General features: G+C 49.3%; 3 protein-coding genes across 3 annotated transcripts; all 3 read left to right on the forward strand.

The window, feature by feature from the left end:
* The first annotated feature begins 615 nt into the window (after positions 1 to 615).
* On the forward strand, positions 616 to 3,600 carry LOC131269073 (uncharacterized). The gene is made up of 4 exons (XM_058271390.1): positions 616 to 687; positions 1,539 to 1,692; positions 1,772 to 2,047; positions 2,123 to 3,600. The coding sequence occupies exons 1-4, from the start codon at positions 616 to 618 to the stop codon at positions 3,598 to 3,600; spliced, it is 1,980 nt and encodes a 659-aa protein (XP_058127373.1).
* Positions 3,601 to 7,339: 3,739 nt separating this feature from the next.
* Positions 7,340 to 15,819, forward strand: LOC131269072 (glutamate receptor-interacting protein 1). The gene is made up of 9 exons (XM_058271389.1): positions 7,340 to 7,643; positions 9,871 to 9,993; positions 10,092 to 10,289; positions 10,404 to 10,594; positions 10,683 to 10,984; positions 11,053 to 11,219; positions 13,556 to 14,369; positions 14,433 to 15,387; positions 15,452 to 15,819. The coding sequence occupies exons 1-9, from the start codon at positions 7,340 to 7,342 to the stop codon at positions 15,557 to 15,559; spliced, it is 3,162 nt and encodes a 1,053-aa protein (XP_058127372.1). The 3' UTR covers positions 15,560 to 15,819.
* Positions 15,820 to 17,551: 1,732 nt separating this feature from the next.
* LOC131268744 (pancreatic lipase-related protein 2-like) lies at positions 17,552 to 19,458 on the forward strand. The gene is made up of 5 exons (XM_058271022.1): positions 17,552 to 17,648; positions 17,725 to 17,990; positions 18,072 to 18,227; positions 18,311 to 19,101; positions 19,173 to 19,458. The coding sequence occupies exons 1-5, from the start codon at positions 17,552 to 17,554 to the stop codon at positions 19,456 to 19,458; spliced, it is 1,596 nt and encodes a 531-aa protein (XP_058127005.1).
* The last annotated feature ends 644 nt before the right edge of the window (positions 19,459 to 20,102 follow it).

A 20,102-nucleotide genomic window follows, 5' to 3' on the forward strand; every position in this document is an offset into this window, starting at 1 on the left:
GTACGGCTGAGGGTTGAGCCCGAGCGGAGGCTCATAACATGATTAACGAGGTTGCCAGCACTGCGAAGCTTCAGCATTCAGGTGTTGCTACAAATGACTCTAAGGCTGCTGGTGAAGCTGGGGCCATCTAATTTTAACGTTGCAAGAAGTCAAATGTATGGCGACGAAACTGTATCACGTTCCATTTATTGAATCTATTTATGACTGACGATTTGGACGAATATGCTGCGTCGATTCTTTCATGAGTCGTCTGGCTGGTTCGAGTGGACAGCAATGGTAACCTGTTTTACTGTCCTAGTTTAAAATTTGACGCGTATCTTATCATCATGTAAGCAGCCGAATAAAATGGTATACATTACACCACTTGCTTAGTCATTACCGTGTGCGCAGCTCAATTTCAATTCCAAGGGGTCCAAGTGAAAGTGACTTCAAGAAGAAACAACCAGCCGTGGGATGTAGCGAAATAATTTAACTTCTCTCCCATGTTCTGCCTATTAATGTCTTCATGTTCATGTTTATTTCCATTTTTTTATCAGGTTCTCCAGACCAGTGCGATAGCGTTACTGCAGCGTGCACATCTGGCATCGACCCGTACACACAGAAACAGCTCCAGCCATGTGGAGCTACGGCAGGGGGCCTAGCCAGTCCAGGGCCCAGCGGATTGTTCTGATCGCACTCTGTTACCTGGTAAGTCTTGATAAGAAGAATGTCTAAGAAGCAACAGTGGATCCTCTTCCCTGAGATAGCTTTACGATAGCTAGCTGTTGAAAGTTGTAGCCTGGAAGACGAACTACGCGCACAAGAAATGGCTCGATAAAACAACACCGAGGATATTCTGAAATAGCTCTCCCAGCGAAATACGCCAGCTCATGCTAATTTCATAATATTTCCCATCCGGCGAACCTCCAAATTATGTGGCGTTGCTTTCGTTTGTTTCCCCATCACAATGTTCGCTCGTGTTTCTTCCTCGCTTCCACTTTCCAGTCTTCTCAGCCACAAACGAAAGTCCTTCACCCACCATACCTACGCCCCCATATTGGTGGCAATTGGGGCGCGCAACACAATGAAGAAATAAATAAAAACACGCTACATCCCGATAATGACATGTTTGGTCAACTCGGAATGCCTTCTTTACCTTTCGGTCGGTACGTTCATCCGCTGCCTGGCGTTACTGACTTTCATCTCTCCGTTCTGCTCCGGTGAATGGAGAGCTATTCCAGGCCCTATGTGTGCTAGACGGTTCAAAAAATGGACGTGCATTAAAATGCGGTCGAGGTCAATGCGTTGGCACGTTTGCCACGGCTCACGTGCTCATTGAAAAGGCTGGCGAATAGCTACAATCATATCAACGGAAATGATAGAACAGGTTTCAGAAGGGAAGATGTTTGAAATTTCAGTTGGTGAGCTTCAATTCAGGGTGTCCGATCAAAGTTCCTGTTGAACACTGAACAGAGCTTTATTTTACATTGTTATTGGCGTAACGTGTTCCAATGAGTTCAGTTAAAAATAAACATTTCTAACGCTGCCTCCTGTTTCAGATTCGTCTAGCTGCACCGACGAACGAAATATGGCCAGTGGAACGTCCGGATGGAATGCCTTCGATAACGGCATTGGAGGTGATGTGTGGTAAAGATCATATGGATGTGCATCTATCCTTTTCGGCTCCATTTGAAGGCATTGTAAGCTCTAAAGGTAAATGATTAACCGGTGGCATAAACTTGACATCAAGCGCACGCAAGTTCTAACCTGGCGTATTTGCACCCTTCCCTAGGGCAACACAGTGACCCGCGATGCATCTACGTGCCGCCGTCAACGGGGAAGACGTTTTTCACGTTCCGCATTTCGTACTCACGGTGCGGTACGAAACCTGATCTAAACGGACAGTTCTACGAAAACACGGTCGTGGTGCAGTATGACAAGGACCTGCTCGAGGTGTGGGACGAGGCAAAGCGGTTGCGTTGTGAGTGGTTCAACGATTACGAGAAGACTGCCTCCAAGCCGCCGATGGTCATAGCCGATCTTGACGTTATACAGCTAGACTTCCGCGGTAAGATTATGATGCTAAGTTGGTATACTGTTGGTTTGGTGTTAATTTGTCTATACTTTTCACCCCCATGTCTAGGAGACAATGTGGATTGCTGGATGGAGATTCAACAAGGTAAAGGACCATGGGCGCCAGCAGTGAGCGGCATCGTGCCGCTCGGCTCAACAATGACGCTGGTGGTTGCGATTAACGATTTTCGCGGTGAGTTCGATATGCGTGTGAAGTCGTGCGTTGCCTCTGACGGTGCCGGGCACGTGATAAAGCTTTCGGACGAGTACGGGTGCGTGCTGCGCCCGAAGATGATTTCCCGCTTCCTTAAGGCACGTGCACCCGATGATAAGGCGTCCGTCATCACGTATGCGTTTTTCCACGCGTTCAAGTTCCCGGATGCTCTAAGCGTGCACATCAAGTGCAAGGTGGAGATCTGCCGTCACGGTTGCCTCGATCACTGCCAGCACAGTGGGGTGCCGGTCGGAGGAGCTCCGGGCGGTTTGCCGGCCGGTGGCCTCAAACAGAACGATCTGCTCGAGCGTAAGGACACGCTGGTGAACCAGAACAGCAACGACATATTGGCTGATTCGGCCGAAGCTGAAATTGATTCCGGAATGAACGCACAAGACGTGTACTATGATGATATTATTCACACCGAGAAGCATCTCAACCAGTACCGAAAGCCGGCACCAGGGCCTGGACCCGGACCAATGGTACAGAAGAAGAAGGATGGCTACCTGCAGTTCCATCATCAAGGGCGCGAACCGATGGACGATATCGAGTCGCTGTTCCTAAGTGACCACTCGACCATGTCGGCGGAGATGATGAAAAAGTCACAGTCGCAACCGATGATGCATGGTCCGCCACCCGGTATGCCGGGCATGCCGGGCATGCCAGGCGTAGGGATGGGCCCGGGCAAATATCCACCCCAGCAGCAACAGCTCAGCTCAAAGCCAATGCCCGGCCCTGGCACGCCGATGGAGGATGACAAGTTCCCGCACGGACCGCGCCAAATGGACGCCGAAAAGCGTATGGGACTGCCGGCGGTGGCTGGACCACGCTCGCTCAACCTCGACGCGGAAGATGTGCAAAACCAGAGCTACTACACCTCGACGGGAGGCTCGCACGTGCGTCAGCGGCGCTCGGTACGCGTGGTCGATCGTGCGGCCCGTTCGGCGGACATCGGCGTGAGCGGTATCTATGAGGTGATTTCGGAGGCAGATTTGGCCTTCAATCCCGACAGCAAGCAGGAGGCGGTCACCGTGTTCCAGGGCAAGATTACCGAGGAGGTTGTGTACGGTATCTGCATGCCAGTGCCGGGCTTCAGCATTCTCTTTATTCTGGTCATCTCGGCGACAATCATTTCCGCGCTTATTGCCGGCTCGCTGCTGTACAGATACCAGCTGCAGAAGGAGATGATCGCTAACCGATCGGCAAGCCACAACGCACCGATGAACTCGATTGCAACCTGGATGACGTTGCGTTTGTTCCGCTCCCGGCACAGCGCTTCCGTTGTTGGTGGTGCTGCTGTGCGCCCGATGGACCTTAACGCTAGTAACCAGTGAGATTGTGGAGTAAGTGTACCGCTACCGTGCTCACCGTTTCCTTATGTTCCAGTCGTAGAAATAACCTATGTCCTACTTTATGAGCATCAAGCATGATCATACTCATATCAATGAATATTTATCTAAAGAGTCTCCCTGTGTCTCACGTTCGTCATCCTATTTATTCTATTCGTACTTCGTCATGAAATTGTCTTCATTAAACCTCACGGAGCGTTCTAAGGTTAGCTGTCGTACAGCTTTTTTCTTTCTCAATCCACACATACACACACACACACATTTCTTTTCCTCGGGTTTATTGCAATATTCTTTAATCAATAATTAATCAATCGAGAATGAGGAAACCATGGTCGGACGAGAGCAGTCTGACGGGATAAGCGAAGACGAGAGGATAAGCAATTATACTGTAGCGATTTTGTTATAAGCTAGGGTGGTAGTTTAAATTACTTTTGGTGTGCGTGTTTACTAGTGTCTCGAATGAATGTCTAAGATCTTTATGGTACCCGGTGATTATTGTTATAATTCAGCACTTAAATGTTATTATCGAAACTGTTTGCTAAAGTTGTTCTGCGCTATAGTTATCGACGGTACCCGTTTGCAGTTTCGTTTCGCGAAACTAACAAAGATTAAACTAAATCCGTTTTAGAGTTTACTTATTTAATCTAAATACCTAGCAAAAAGGCATACTGTGTGCATACTAGTAGATGCACTGTACGCGCCAATCGTAGGCGGCGGAGGGCCCTGGTGACGACGCGCTGTACACCGGCTCGTTTGTTTTTCCGAGGCCTTTCAAGCCCAGGAGCGGACTGACATCAAATCTTGGTAATAATGGTATCAACAATGACTTTAGTCCACGATCCATTGCAGGATCTCGTAGAACAGTAAACAATACTGCTAGATAGGTGAATGAGATCAAAATCGGAATAATGCTCAATTTATTACTTATCAGTAGGTACGCGGCGTACGCGTTGTAATGTATTTATTTATTGAAAATTGCTCCGCTAGTTGATACTCCTCCGTGCAATGTTAATATTTGTTGACTGGATGTATATTGAATTAGACTCATTTACTGCAAGGATAGTGTACTGTACTGTACGACTATCAACTGGTGGAACAAATAAAATCATCACTATACATATAATGGCGATCGTTTTCCTGCGTAATTAATTGAACACTATGTAGAACGTAAAAAATAATTATAAAAGCGACATAACGATGTTTTATAACGGTTTTTATTACTTCAAAATTTAAAAAGAAGAAAAGCCAATAGCAAACAATATCGTACGCAACTTAAGAATTGTAAATGGAAAGCAGTCTTCTGTGAAATTTGTTGCCGATGTTAGAGCCCTTCACCGGCAATACACTCATAGTATGTTGTACCGAGATTGGAGTCTGGTTGGTACCGGGCCCTGCCACTCTCTCGTATGCAAGAAAATGTTGTATGCTAAGACCATATTGTAGCATAGAATGTTGTACTTTCCTTTTCCCAGTGCCTTTTGCGTTCTCTTTCGCTCCACTCTAACGTATGTTGGGCACGCATATCCATAGCTCTGTATTCTCGCTCGAATCGATCAAGAAGCGCTTGCCACATAGAAGACGGCCATAAACACTGCAGTGGTAGTGAACCACGATTTGTGGAAGGACTGCTGCAGTTCAGATGCACTTTTAGAAAAAGCATGCAATGCGTCAGAAAGTACACCATGATACGAAGAGGGAACCAAATGTATTTCTATTCTTATATTGTATGGCGTTTTTTCAAATGTTTAAAAAACAAAATCTTTTATCGCGATCGCTGTAGAACCACTGATGGATGTTGTTGCGTTTCGTCAGGGCCAGCCATCGTGTCTTTACCGGTCACGGACCGTTTGGTCGCCAGAACCGCGACAAAGCACCAAAAATAATAATCTACACACACACTCACGCGCGCGCCAGCTCCTTGGCGACCAAATCCCTCCCGCAAATCGTTCCACCCTTCGCGGCCGACCACGGGGGGTTTTCCCCGGCAGAACACACGTTCGGGCGAGCATCATCTCTTCTCGCGGGCAGCCAACATATCGCTCTCATTCGCGACACTTGTGTGTGTGTGTGTGTGTGTACCGATGTCGGCTCGGTTGCGCCACTAGAGCTGGCTGCCTGCCTTGCCGTTGGTTTCCGAAATACACTCCGAAACATTTCGATCGCGCACGCCGTCGGTGCGGACCAGTTTTCCAACAGCGCGCGCCAGCGAGCGGAATTAACTAGGTGTGGGTTAGTTTTTCGGGGGTGGCGCTCGGTATTGTGTTTTGTTTTTCTTTTTCCTTTTCTTCTTTCTTTCTATGTCATGTTTTTCGCTAACTCGTGCTCAGTGTTTTGTGTGTGTTGTTTCGTGGCGCGGACGGAACGAGAACCATCATGCAACCCTTTTCTTTTTCGCTGACAGTAAATCAAGTCAGGATCGTGCCAGGAAGCGCCAGGAAAAATCCGATCATTCGGAAATGGCGCACCGAAATTCGCCCATCAAACTGCCATCAATCAACTGGAACACAATGAGCATTGTTCGGTGTTCCCCACGCGTTACACCACACCGTTTTCCCACCCTCCCACCCATGCGCCCGACTGCATGCCATGCGTGTGTTTCGTGACACATTGTGCGCGCTTGTTTGTAGAGGTGTGTGTGTGTGTATTTTTTTAAAGTTGTCTTCCGCCCCCGCCCGTTCTGTTCCGGAGGCAGTAGAATCAATAGCGATACCAATTGACTCCCACTTCCCGCTAAGTAAAAGCAAAGGGATTCCACCGTCGATCGTCACGCGGAGTCTGGTTAACGATCCCCGGTTCCCTCTGGGCCAGACGAGCCATATGGTGCGCAACCTTTTTTTTCCAGAGCACACCGGGAACATTGCGTGCAGCTGACGGTGCCCTTCTTCGGGCCTGTCTACAATACAACGCACGATTAGTCTCGCAGGCACCCTCAACCCCTGTTCGATCGAGTGTCATCCCGAGCCCGTGAAATTCCAGCCACATGCGTATGTGTTTGTGCTTTTATGTATGCACATTCCCCTGCACTCGGGATCGATCCCCGGAGATGCAGCGTGTGTCACAGCTCACGGTTTGTGATCAATTACGTTTGTGACTTATCCTACTCCATCGTGACGCATCGTGCACGCTCGCCTGTTTTCCTTCTACCTGTGCCTGCTTCTCGGCACGGTGGCCGTAAAAATAGACCTCCGAGTAGAGGGGAAAAACAAAAAAAAAAAGAAAATGTCTATAAACGGTTGGAAAACCCGTCCTTGCCTCGTTCGCCAGAAAAACTTCGCTAACGCATCGCACGCGTTAGGCGTTTGTGCTTGCTTTCGTTCCATTAGATATTAGTTTGCGCTTCCTACGGGGCTCGTCCACGCACGCTCTGGGCGGAGGAAAACAGTCGTGCTTCAAAACTGCGCTGCGTGGCGACACCGCGGAGACGATCGATGTCGGGAAGTTCGGGAAAAATAGTGGAAATTGCATATCGGAGCTTCGAGCACTGGTTCACGTTGAATAATACGCAGCTGTCCATGTGTTTGCTAACAGTGCGCCAATTGGCCAGTCTTGGAGAGGACATCATTTTGCAGCAATGGCGGAACTAAAGTTGCACGGGTGTGTATTTTTTTAACGGCTGGCATTGACGAAAGACATCACAAGGCCCAGTGTGTGTGCGAGTGTGAGAACGAAGAGAAGCGCAGTGTAGAAAGAGATCGTGGCGTGATCGAGTCGTGAGTCGCAAGTCATGAAGCTGTGGAAGTCGAAGAAGAGTGGCGGTGCCGCTTCCGGTGCCGCCGGGACCACCTCGACGAGCTGCGTGCCGGGCTCGGGCAGCACGAAAGGCGCTGGCATTCTCGCGAAAACGTGCAAATTCAACAGCAGCAGCACGCACAGCGGCGGCAGCGCCGGAAATGGCAGCAGCCTGGACGATAGCAGCGCAGAGACATCCTTCATCAACCAGGGGTCGGCGGGAGGTCCGGGCGAGCTGAACGGCGGAACTGGAGTGCCGGTGGCCATGGTGCAGCACTCATCCGGAAACATATTTGCGAGTAAGTGAGCCGCTAGCAATTACTTTGCATTGCATTACAATTACCAACAAAACTTGTATAAAACATGACTTTATTTTGTCGATTTAAGATTAAAAGACTTTTAAACTAAAAGGTTGGATCGTCGGGACTAAGATATGCACTAGAAAATATGTTTGTTTAAAAAGGGAATAATTACTCTGAATCAACTGTCGTCAGTTTTTCCTCGCTTATGCTTCCTGCGTGAGGTGAGGTGTTGAGGTTTTGGAAATTTAAAAAGTAAAAACAACAATGCCACAATTTTGCTTGGATCTCACTCATTACTAAACCCTTTTATTTTTACACCGATTGAAAAACGCAGCAAACCGTCGAATGGTTATTGAGATGGGACTTGATTTTCGTTGAATCAGAATGTATTGTGTAATGAGGCGAGCTCACGAGGTTGATTCATGGATGACGCGGATTTTTGCGCGTTAAGTGGATGTATTTTAGAGCCGTGTTGGTTTTTGGCCGTCGGGTGTCGGAGGCTGACGCATAGGACACTCGTCTCGCCGGTGTTCGACTGTGTTTCGGGAGGAAAACTTCGAGGAAGTAGCACATGACGCGGAAGCACGGGTTTGTTTGCATTTGCCAACGTTTTCGTGTTTTTGTTTTTGCCGACGGAGCGATCAGCGTTGGTTTGGCAACATGGTACCGGAAAAGCGTGCACGTCGTGAATGACAAGAAGTGGAAAAGAAAAGTGTAAAAGTCCGTGCGTAGTGTGGTTATATTTTTCACCGATTTGTTTTGTTTGCCTCCTCAGCGAGTCCAATGCTCCGGAAGAGTCCACACACCAGGGGAAAATGGTAAACTTGGCACAGTTCCATAGGCGCGACCCGAACTACCCGATGGCTCCAGTGGTGCCGGCCGTTCTCGCCTCGATGTCGCCGAAAACTGCTGGCATGCCATTCGGACTGGCCCTTTTTTTTTGCTGCCTGCATATCGTCGGGCGAGCGGGTTTTACGGCTCAGATGAATTACAATTTTGGAACGCCATGCGAAGGAACAGCGACTCGCGACTTGCAGGAAAAGGCTTACGTCCCGTTCCACGGGGTGGTGAATTCGAAAGGGGTACTTCATTCGGCTGATCCGTATTAGTTATTATAATAAGGGCTATTTTCGAGATGAAACCATCGGCTGTCGAGTGTATGCCCATCCTCCAACGCACGCAGTACGCCGAGTACACCCTCGGAGCAGGCGAAGACATCTTCGTTTTGCAAGTGCGTGGGTTGCAGCTTGCCTCACATTTTGTTTTTTTTCACATTTCACGACGGGGTGGCTGGAGACATCAAGAACGTACCCATCCATCCGGTCATGCGAGGGTCGCTCGGTCAGCGCACTCTCATCAATCATTGATCTGAAGATAGGCCACATACCGAACGGCGATGACCAAACGGAAACGGGTTAAAGCCGGCCCCCGTTTTTTTCTTTCTTATCATGCAAGGGGAAACGACTGGTGCGGGGTGCAATTATGGTGCCAGATAAACTCAGGCTTCTGTTCCAACGCAGACGGAGTTTCGTTTCCATCTTCAATCTCCCAATATATCTCTGCTCCCTTGCGCCAGCAGCCATGGCTTTCTCCTTTTTCCGGAAGAATAATGGAGACGCACTATTGCCTAACCGGTATAAATATAATGTAATTGAAAGTGTCTATTTGTAGGAGATACCACATTTATAACGCAAATAATTTACGATGTTCTCGAACTCGGTGAGTCAAGAACATTCCAAGCGGAGCTACTTGAGTTTTTTACTTCTGTTGTGTCTGTCTGTCTGTCTGTCTGTGCAATGTGGCATGTAACTACATTCGACTCTATGATGCAAACGAGATTGGCTTTAAATTTGGACAAAGTTGGTAATGAAAACAACTTACGGATTATTTATCCTATTAAGATCGAGGAAGAAATTATTGATGTGCCGAGCAGAAGAATTTTCCATATTAAAAAGCGTTTCTCAACTTAATAAAAAATTAAAGGTAGTAGTTATTATATTGATGTGCTAAATATGCATTTCATACACTTTATGCTCACATTTAGAAGAGAAACCATACCGGCAAAGAAATTGGCTTGAAAAGTTTGATTAGAGGTCAAATTGTTAACCAAACCAAATCAAATTATGCTAATCAAAAGACATTTCAACGTAATTGGACGACTGATTCCGAGATTGTACTTATGACTAATTGAAATGATTCTTTCTTTCGCTCTGTTCCGTTTCAGCAAGTGACCGCGCGATGAGTCCCGCTCAGTCGGAAGATTCCGGCCTAGCGGCGGATCGTGGCACTACGTATGCGACCATTTCTATACCACGAGACAACGGACAAATCGGAATCGTGCTAGCGGGTATGAGACATCATGCGGTTTTATTAACGACTGGTTGCAATGTTTGCAACCTGGGATGAATTCGTTCACGCGACAAATGTATTTTATTTCATTTCCAGACCGTAGCGACCTGGCATTTCCCCCAGTGGTGGAGTCCATCAGTGGTCCGGTAGCCGATTTGCTTGCTCCGGGAGATCGCATTCACCAGATTGACGGTATCTCCACGATTGGGCTGACAAATCAGCACATCTTCAGTATCCTGTGCCATGGTGACGGACCGGCCGTGATTGAGATCGAATATTCCTTCCCGGAGTACAGTGAGTTTGTCTAGTTTCCAATGGTATCCCTGGTTGGTCTAGGCTACGATCTAGATTTCATTTTGCTTTCGTCTTTCAATCTTTCCGATTTGCTTTGTTGATCGAACTGAACAGTTTCCCAGAATAGCCTGTGCGTGACGACGAAGATTGCTCAGATTACGGTTGAGCGTGAAAATGGCTGCCTCGGGTTGACGCTGCGGGGTGGAGGCGACTACCCTCTGGTGGTAACGAACGTCCGCATGAATGGGCCCGTGTTCAAGACGGGTCAGATCAAACCAGGCGATCGAGTATTACGCGTCGACAATGTATGTAGTCAAAACCATGAAGGTTTTGGAAATCAATTTATACTAGGAGAGGGGGAGTTTCTAACACGCTTTTCGCCTTTCCGTGAAGATTTCGCTGCTCAATAAGAGCCTTTCGGAGGCGCAGCACATACTGAAGGATGCACACGTTTCGGGCTACACGAACCTCACGATCGAGTACGACGTGTCGGTGATGCAGACGGTCGAGTTGAGCATGGGTCCGCTGCTGCTGGAAATCGAGCGGCCGCTCAATGAGAAGCTCGGCCTCATACTCAGCAACTACTCCAGTGCGGTTAACCTGAACGACATCTACCACAGCAGCTACAAGCTGAACGACGTCCAGCCGGACGGCATCTTCATCGCCAGCATCCTGCCGGCCAGCATCGCCGATCGGTAAGCACAACCGCGGTCGGTGTTCCGGCGGGCCGCTGCCTAAATTCTCCGTATTTTTTCCCACTTAGCTGCGGAGCGCTCACAGTGGGCGATCAGATACTGTCGATCGACGAGATGGTCGTGGATGGTGGCGTGTGCACGCTAGAGGAGGCCAGCACCCTGCTGGATGCTAACTGCGTTAAAGGCTACACCCAGCTGCACATTCTGCCGGCCCATACGTTTGTACGACGCCGTGGTAAGTAAGCATGACGTCGCCAACGGTAAACTAGTGTTGTTAAGAAACCTCATAGTTTCAAAGTTAAGGGTTGTAAGATGCATGAAGTACTAGGATAAGCCATATACGGGACATTGATCTCCACTTCAGATCCACTCGCGCGTTCGATGCGCGATTTTAATTATAACGCAACTCTGCGTCTTCCACCCCGGGGTTACTCTTCGTCACTCTCTTCTACCATTTCCTGTCACACCGTGACGACGACGACGACGATGTGCGCACACAAAAACACGCTTCCAGCGCACACATCAGCGCGTAATAAACCCTCCGAGCACGGTCCCGATCGCTGCTGCTCGAAAAATGATGCATTGCGTCGAGGGTTTGACTTTAGCTGACGTGAATTAGGTTGATTAGAGGGTGTAAACGATCGGCTACGGAGAGCCGCACGCTGTATGAGATGGACTGATTTACTTTTCAGCGTTTTTCGTTCGCCACAACCATCGTGACCTTGCTCGCAACATGGAAATCTCAACTCGCAAGATCAACCCTACATGTGCTGAACATGGGTTAGGGTCAGCCGCAAGTATGGTTGTAATAAAGTTGTATTGTTTCAACACTTCGGCACACCAGGCGTACTTCGGCGTTGTCTTAACGGGGCCTCGCAACATAATAAATGATGGCCGGATGAGAAAATTATGCCCGGGTGTGAGTTGATCCAGAACGGGGCATCAGAGCGCCCGTTTGAAGCAAATGAAAACCCGTTTTCCCCATTAGAATAGAGCACGATTGCCTGGAAAATATGGTGTTGAGTTAAATCAGATGCGTTCTAAACTAGGGCTTAGGAGGGCGCAACATTTGATTGGATGTCTCCGGTACGTCGCGCCAAACGAACGGAAAAAGGGGATTTCTTTCCATTCTGTCATGAAAGTCTGGCGTCTTGAGACGAGTTTGGGCCCTGCGCTTGGCCGGCACGCTCTTCTCGAAACCGAGCGAAAACGCGCGCTTTGCCTTCAGGTTCTTGCCGCAGGAGTCCCTAAGGGTGCCGAAGGATCCCACCCCAATGGGAAGAAGGTGGGAAGAGTTTTATTTTTAGCCTCATTATAATTTGTTTTCTTCCAATGGCGTTGTTTTGCTTCGAACGCCGCCATCATCGTTCGCATCCCGCTGCCGCCGTCGCCGTCGTCGCCGCCACCGCCGTCCTGTAGTAGTTGTGCGTGTGTATGCGTTTTTATTTTCGCTCTTTTGGGCCATTGCGTCCTATTTCCCTCCACTTCCCTGGCTCCATCCATTTATCTGTCGCATATTTACTGCTAGCGTATGCTCGTGTGGGAGTTTAGCTCAGAGAGTGGTCTGCGTTGCCCATGTTTTCCCCATACATCGATCGTCACGCCAGCGAAACCGGGGAAAAACCGTCAGCGGGGGTTTGAGATGGGATGGAGGAGGAGGAGGAGGAGGAGGAGGTGGATGGGGTGCTCTCAACTCCCCACCATCCCGCTCGGGGATGGTTTTATTCAACCCGACATTTTTCCGAGAATCATTGACATTACGCACTAAACAGGCATACACCGATCGGACGCATATGTGACTTTACGAGCCTGAGGACGACTAACGTTCTGAGGGGAGTTGCGTTGGCGATGATCGTGCGCGTCGCGTGACGAAGTGATCACTCAAGCTATACAGCGTGAGGCAGCTGCATCTTAACAGAGAACGCCGACGCCGAGCAATGACACTGAGGCAGGGTACACGCCCAAGAAGCCGCCCAAGAGGTGGGTAATAAATCTGTATTCGAAATAAAATGATGTGCTTAAGAGTGTACGTATACGGGCACCGCACGAAGGGAGGCTGGGACGCGTCGTATAGGTAACGGAAGGGCAGGGTTTTGCCGCGGTGACTTTTCTTTTCTTCGTTGTTTGTTTTGGCTGCTTACCGTGGACTGCTAATTTTATCTTTTCGGCGTGCGCAAATATGAGTGAAGAGATGACAAGGGTTTGGCCAAAAGGGTTTGCGGTTAGTTTTTAGAAGGGGACGGATCGAGCATCGAGGCGAAGACGAAGGGGCTATTGTAAGGAGGAGGTGCAAACGTGACCGTAATTCAAACACTTTTCCTTCCTCTCGTATCGAAATGGAAGAGATCCAGCGTGAATGGGGGCAACAGTGGAAGAAAGCCTGGCTTGCCTGCAACTATTCTTCAACACCATGGTAAATCTCTTATTGTATATCTTGCATTCTTGTTTGTAGTAATACATTGGTTCAATAATCAAAGTTTAGATTAAAACTATTTTAAATTTATTCAAATGATGGAGTGGGCGACCCTGGGTTAGGAAACGATTCATAGATAAACTCATCTCTTCCAAAAGGAATTTCTTACTCGAGCCCTCGTAACGGCTTCAACACGGTCGACTCGCGGAAGAACGTTGCTAGCAACAAACATCGGCGGCTTCTACGCAAGAGTTCACTGCCACAGACCGCTGAGGATGGGCTGCTGCATCCCACGGTCGGTCTATGCAAGATAGAGAAGATTCACATCATCCTGGACTGCTCACAGGGCTCGGGCATATGTCTCGGGCCGAAGACGTCGTGCGGGCGCGGCTTCGTCATCGCCCAGATTCTGCCGGACTCGGTCGCCGAGCGATCGGGTTGCCTGCAGAAGGGCGACCGGATCGTGGCGGTCAACAAGATGTGCAACCTCGATGCAAATGCCGTCCGGCAGATACTGGGCGATTTTGGTCCGGTGACGGCCGCCAACCTGTACCACAATCAACCGCAGACTTCCAACTGGGTGGAGCTGGAGATTGAGTTCGATATGGCTGACGCGGTCGTGCCGTCGAGTGGCGTCTTCAACATCAAGCTGCTGAAGCAGAGCAAGTGTGGCCTCGGCATCACCGTCAACGGGAACGCGCACGGTTCGTTCGTGATTGCTGAGGTGAAACCGGGTAGTGCGGCGCACCGGACGGGCTCGCTGCGTGCTGGCGACCTGCTAATGGCGGTGGACGGTCGCCCACTGCAGCACTACAACCTGGACCTGCTGCTGAAGGAAAGTAAGAACGACTGCATTACGCTCACGGTGAAGCGGAACTCGTTGCCAGATTTCCTGTTTGACGCGCAACCGAAACCAAGCGCCATCTATGGCACGGTTGAGGATGTCGGCGCAGCCTTCGGCTACGGAAACAGGTGAGTTGAGTATAGTGTTGTGAGTATCAGGTACATTTGAATTGCGATCTCATGTCCTTAAAGCTATGCGGATGCGTCGATACTGCGGATGAACAACTCGGACTCGTACCAGCTTGACGAGCAACTGCGTCGCCCTGTGTGGAGCAACACCGGTTCCTACGAGGCGCCTGGTACGAGTCAAAGCACTGGTACGCTGAAGGCACCCAGCACACAGGGCGGTAGTACAGAGCACCTGCCACTGCCACCGGCACATATGCTCAGCAACGACGGGGAGCCGGGCGAAGGCGAACGCTACGACGACATCATGCACTACAAGATGGCATCGATGAACATAAGCAACACGAACTACGTCGGATTCGGCTCGAGCGGATCCGTGGACCAACATCAGCAGGCCACATCGACGCCCCGCGACGAGTCCCAGCAGGCGATTCACATGCCACAGCAACAGCAGAAGCATCAGCGAGTGTTTAGCGTGCGTCTAGAGCCCAACGGTGGCCCACTTGGGATTACCCTTGCCGCAAGCGAAGATCTGCAGAAACCGATCAAGATCAGTGCCCTCACGGAGGGTGGAATCGCGTACAACACCGGCCAGCTCAAGGTGGGCGACTGTCTGCTAGCCATCAATGGCGAGAGTATCGCCGGTGTACCACTAACCACAGCCACCAAGCTGCTGCAGAAGTTCGAGAACGTTGTCGACCTGCAGATAGCCCGCACGGAGCCGCTAACGGGCATGCAGACCGAGCCCGGCCAGTCCCAGACAGCCGTGTACGCGGCCGTTCAGCGCAGACCACGCAGCCCATCGGTCGGCAACGATGTGGCATCCAACAACTCGTTTGGTGCCGGTTCGGGCAACTACCGGACGCTTCACGTGACGCTGTTTAAGGATCGTGTGTACGACGACTACGGGTTCTCGGTATCGGACGGCCTGTACGAGCGGGGCGTCTACATCAATCGCATACGATCCGGTGGCCCGGCGGACCTGGCTGGACTCCTCAAACCATTCGATCGCATCGTGCAGGTACACGTTGACTGGTAATCACCAACTAACACTCCGTTACACTCCTGTTCTATCTGTTTTGCAGGTAAATGGAACCAAAACTCAAGATTTTGACTGCTGCCTAACCGTGCCTCTGATAGCAGCTGCTGGCGACAAGATAGAGTTGGTCCTGCAGCGCCCACTGTCGGAGTAGTGGATAGTACTTAATACCTGGCATCGTCCGGCGATTGCCTGGCAGCACCACGTACACGCCAGTTCCATTAACGGTCATTATTCCGCCCGCTACCTATATATCTCTCTCTAATCATATCTCCACTTCACTAAACATTCAACTACCCCTCTACTACTGCTTATTTATTTGCATCCTGTTTTTCTTTTCATTAGTCAATACTAACGGTTTAGAGTACGACTTTGTTCATAACATCATGCGAATGTTTCTCGCTCGGGAAATGTGCCTCTATTTCACAATAAACAATTCTACAACACAAACAACGTGAGGGGTGTTTTCACTATTCTTCTGTGCCGGCACATGGGATCGACGGACTTCCCTCCTGCTGGTTTCGCACCAATAACATTGTACAGCAGCCTTCGGTTGACGTCACGGAGTCGTGAGAGGTGTGCGGGTACCCTTCGTTCTTATCAAACCGCGATTCGCACGTTGTCTGTCGTTGGCGCCGCGATTCTCGGGAATCCGGTTGCGAACCGATTCTTGCTCCTTGGGCCAACGGGCATCGAAGTGAACTTTGGTATTGACCGATATTGTTGCATCCGCGCGGTTTACTTCGCAGTAAGTAGGTATTTTTTGTGATTTCGGGGGCCAACTCGAAGATTCCAGCGTTACGCGATGGAATGTAGTTGTGGGTGGATGTTTTGTAATCATGATAAGCTTTGCGGGCGAATACCACGGTGTAACTTTCTACCGTGTAAACAAACGAAGCTCGTCCACATTCCGGTACACTCTACTTGAGGAAAGAGTGTAAAACCTGGGCTAATGATGCATCATTAGTTTTCCCCGTTCTAGGCATTTTCCTTTTCATGAACACATTTAAGTGTATTCTTCTAAAACAAAATTTCCGGGAGTCATATGAGTATCAGAGTGCAATGGCATAGAACGATAAGTTATAACCGCATAACTACAGCTGAGATAGCAGCTTAAAGCAATGAGTTTCGTGACGAGGACGGCGCCGGTTTGGCCGTACAATTATTCTGTTAAAAGTTTCGCTCAGTTTTGTGGTGCGCCCCAGCATCAGCTAATTAAAAAGAACGAAGCTGCTTCGTTTATTACTTCTTTGGGTTACGGTGGTAACGTAGTAAAAGTTGGCCCCCGTTTGATGCGCCGCCCAGCAAATTACGAGCGGAGAAAAACATGGGAAGCGGGCTGAGAAATTGGATTCTACAATCATTCGCACATGGTTTATATTCGCTCTCATTGTTCTTCTTGATTACAGTGTCAGACAGCTGTTAGCTAAATTGTAAAAATCGGAGGTTGCGTATCGTCGAATGTCCTGTTGCTAATAAAAGATAGGATTGGTTTAAATTGCTCGGTTTCCCGCTATTCCAATCAATAATCATTCGCGGTAAGCAGATGGTTTTGAAGCACCAGCTTTCGCAAACTGCTGCTGCATTTGTGGCACGCACTGTAATTGCGGCGTTTTGTTCTTTTTCCGTCGTTCCGCTCCGTTTGATGCGCAAGAGAACCTCCTCGCAAGGAATCGAAGGCGCCACGGGCCACTTTATTTAAAGAGCAGGGACAGCCGGCGACAGATCAGTCGCAGGAATCTGCTCGGAGCGAGTGGAGTTAAACGCTGATAGCTGAAGAGCCAACAGGGTTTCATCGGCACAACGATACTATTATTAGCGCATCGCGGAAGTGGTGCAGTGGTGAAAGTTATTTAGCTGTCAAGAATTGCGTCGGTCGGGTCGATTGAGAGAACAAAGTACAGGTGTAACCGGATGTTGTAGAATCGACACGTGCAGCTGGTATTGCTTTCGGGAAAAGGAGCTTACGAGCGGGCCTCAATCACATCACAATCAAACGTTTGGATTTACAAGTTCATCACTAGCAAGTATCCGTGAGAAGTAACACTAAAACATAAACTACAACTGAATAAACTACTTAAGACCATTGGTGCAAAGGAACGATTCTGAGCTGTTCGACCAAATCCCCTTGGGTTCCGGTCTAGTGATGGTGAACGAGACCGGCTTGCTGTTTCCCACGTTACTCTTTTTTAGTAACAGCTTTGGTGGGTTCGTTCACAACGATACGCCGGAAGTGCGTGCAGGTAAGTAGTTGTGGCGATTACTGTCCTTTTTCGCGTCCGGCACCAACACAAGGGTACTGAATTTTCGATTTTTCAGATCCGGATAATGTCGTGTGCTATGGCATCTTCGACTGCTTTCCCATAACGCCCCCGTGGACCAGTGTCCGGCGTCCGATCGCCCTGTATCCGGAGGAACCGTCGAAAATCGATGTACGGTTTGCCGTGTTCAACGGTGGGAACCGGACGTATCCCAAGTTCCTAAACATCGATGACCCGGACACGGCGCATACGACCGGCATCAACCCAGATGGGACGATATACTTCGTTACCCACGGTTTTCTGGAGTCTGGCAAAACGAAATGGGTACGTAATGGGTGTGCTGGTTTCTTCCACTGTCGGCATATTTCTGTTCTTACGTTTTCTTTTGCTTTACCTCTTCTTTAGATTCAGCGATTGTTAAACCTCCTGCTGGATAAGGATCCGCGCTCTACCGTCATCGTTATCGACTGGGGAAAGGGCTCAAATCCGCCGTATAATCAAGCGTGTGCCAACATTCGACTGGTGGGAGCAATAACTGCACATATTATTCATATGATACACGTATGTTTTAGAAACCGCATGATTATTCCGCTTGTCTGGGTAACCTGAAAAGAAACTGATCATCCTTTGATGTTATTTTACAGGAAGAGCTTGGCATGAAGAATCTGGACAAGGTGCACATGATAGGACATTCGCTTGGAGCGCATCTCTCCGGCTATACTGGCAACACGCTGCAAACAAACTTTGGTTTACGCCTCGGGCGAATAACGGGGCTCGATCCGGCAGAACTTGCCTTCACCGAGACGGACGAGTTGGTGCGTCTGGACCCCAGCGATGCAAAGTTCGTCGATGTTATCCACAGCGATGCCACACCGTTCGTGCCGAAGATTGGGCTGGGTTTGTACGAGCCGATCGGCCACGTGGACTTCTACCCGAACGGCGGCTTCAACCAGCCCGGCTGCCGACGCGATTTCTGGAAGCAGCCAAACACGCGGTTCGTTTCGGAGATGTTCCAGTTCTTCAGCTGCAGCCACTCGCGCGCCTATCTCTACTTCATAGAAAGTATTACAAACCCAGTGTCGACAGTGGCATGCAGCTCCTACGACAAGTATAACGCTGGCGAGTGTTTCGACTGCAACATCGCCAACCCAACGGCGGGTGCGTCATGTATCGAGTTTGGCTTGAGCAGCATAGTGGGATACAACCTGTTGGTGGGGCAAGGGATCATCAATCCGCAGCAGTACCAGCCGATTCAGCTATTTTTCAAGACCGGACCAAGCGAGCCGTACCTGACGGAGAACTTCAAGATAACGGTTAGAATCTCTAACACACCGGAGAGCGTCGCTCATGGGGCGGAGATAGGCAAGATATTCCTGTACATCCACGGGCCGGGGGGTGTAAAATCGGAGAAGATATTCTTCAACGAACAGTCGATGTAAGCATACAATATTAAAAACAATAGCATTTCCCCAAAATGGTCCTAACAAATATATTTTTCTCCCACAGGTTGTTCGAGCCCGGCCACAACTACTCGAGCGTTATTGCCGGTTACAGCAGCGGCCATCCGAAGTCGATGACCATTGGATGGGAGTACGATACAAACCTGCTGAACCCGCTGACTTGGCGCATTCTCACGGCCCCACGGGTGTTCATCGAGCACCTCCAGGTGCAGTCGTTGACGGAACACGTTCAGGCGAAAATGTGCCCAACGTACAACCAACCAGTCACCACCAACGAGCTAAGCCAGGTGTCTGAGGCAAAGTGCAAGCATAAGTTGAGGCCCATGGTTTGAGTGTAAATTTGGCGAAAAATCACAACCCTCACCTCTTAAGAAACATCATTCATATTCATCTACGATTATCCATCTACCACAGGCGGCCTTTAGAAGCCGTCAGCCTTATCAATGCAATGTATTAATATGTAAGCTGTTTAAATATACGTATTACCTTCCTATAATCAAACTACTGCGTATTGTGGGGTCTGCGTACTGTGTTTGTCGCCGATTCAAGGCGAACGGGCCGTCACGATAAGACGGCCAAATGTCAAAATCCGACTTTCGCCCCGATTAGCCACCGATCCGTACGCTACGGTTTAAAGAAACGCAATGGAAAGCTCGTGGCGCAGACGCATCTATCAATCAACATTTGTTGGGACTTGAACTTTGGTCGTGTGTTTGCCATTATCAGTGACGTAAATGAAGTCCAGGCCAATCGCTTGCTACGATCGTGAATTGTTCCACGGAAGCTATTGGAATGAAACACCATCACGGAATGGCTACGCAATCATGAGGCATTTGGAAACAGTCTCTCTCGTTGATTTCCTCTCCAATAGCGGGTTGTTACAGCCTCGTGGAGCAACTCAAATCAGCACGCGTGAAACAGGAAATGAAAGGAAATGTTACTGATAACGGTCATCCTAAAAATCAATAATCTATAT

Source organism: Anopheles coustani, chromosome X (genome assembly GCF_943734705.1).
Source record: "Anopheles coustani chromosome X, idAnoCousDA_361_x.2, whole genome shotgun sequence".
NCBI classification, from domain to species: Eukaryota; Metazoa; Arthropoda; class Insecta; order Diptera; family Culicidae; genus Anopheles; species Anopheles coustani.

Excerpts from the sequence above, each read along its gene's own strand:
- LOC131269072 (XM_058271389.1), top strand. The coding sequence starts at position 7,340 with ATGAAGCTGTGGAAGTCGAAGAAGAGTGGCGGTGCCGCTTCCGGTGCC. Across the intron at positions 9,994-10,091 it reads AATCGGAATCGTGCTAGCGG|ACCGTAGCGACCTGGCATTT; the intron begins GTATGAGACATC and ends TTTCATTTCCAG. Across the intron at positions 15,388-15,451 it reads CATTCGATCGCATCGTGCAG|GTAAATGGAACCAAAACTCA; the intron begins GTACACGTTGAC and ends TCTGTTTTGCAG.
- LOC131269073 (XM_058271390.1), top strand. The coding sequence starts at position 616 with ATGTGGAGCTACGGCAGGGGGCCTAGCCAGTCCAGGGCCCAGCGGATT. Across the intron at positions 688-1,538 it reads TGATCGCACTCTGTTACCTG|ATTCGTCTAGCTGCACCGAC; the intron begins GTAAGTCTTGAT and ends CTCCTGTTTCAG. Across the intron at positions 1,693-1,771 it reads AGGCATTGTAAGCTCTAAAG|GGCAACACAGTGACCCGCGA; the intron begins GTAAATGATTAA and ends ACCCTTCCCTAG.
- LOC131268744 (XM_058271022.1), top strand. The coding sequence starts at position 17,552 with ATGGTGAACGAGACCGGCTTGCTGTTTCCCACGTTACTCTTTTTTAGT. Across the intron at positions 18,228-18,310 it reads ATATTATTCATATGATACAC|GAAGAGCTTGGCATGAAGAA; the intron begins GTATGTTTTAGA and ends GTTATTTTACAG. Across the intron at positions 19,102-19,172 it reads TTCTTCAACGAACAGTCGAT|GTTGTTCGAGCCCGGCCACA; the intron begins GTAAGCATACAA and ends TTTCTCCCACAG.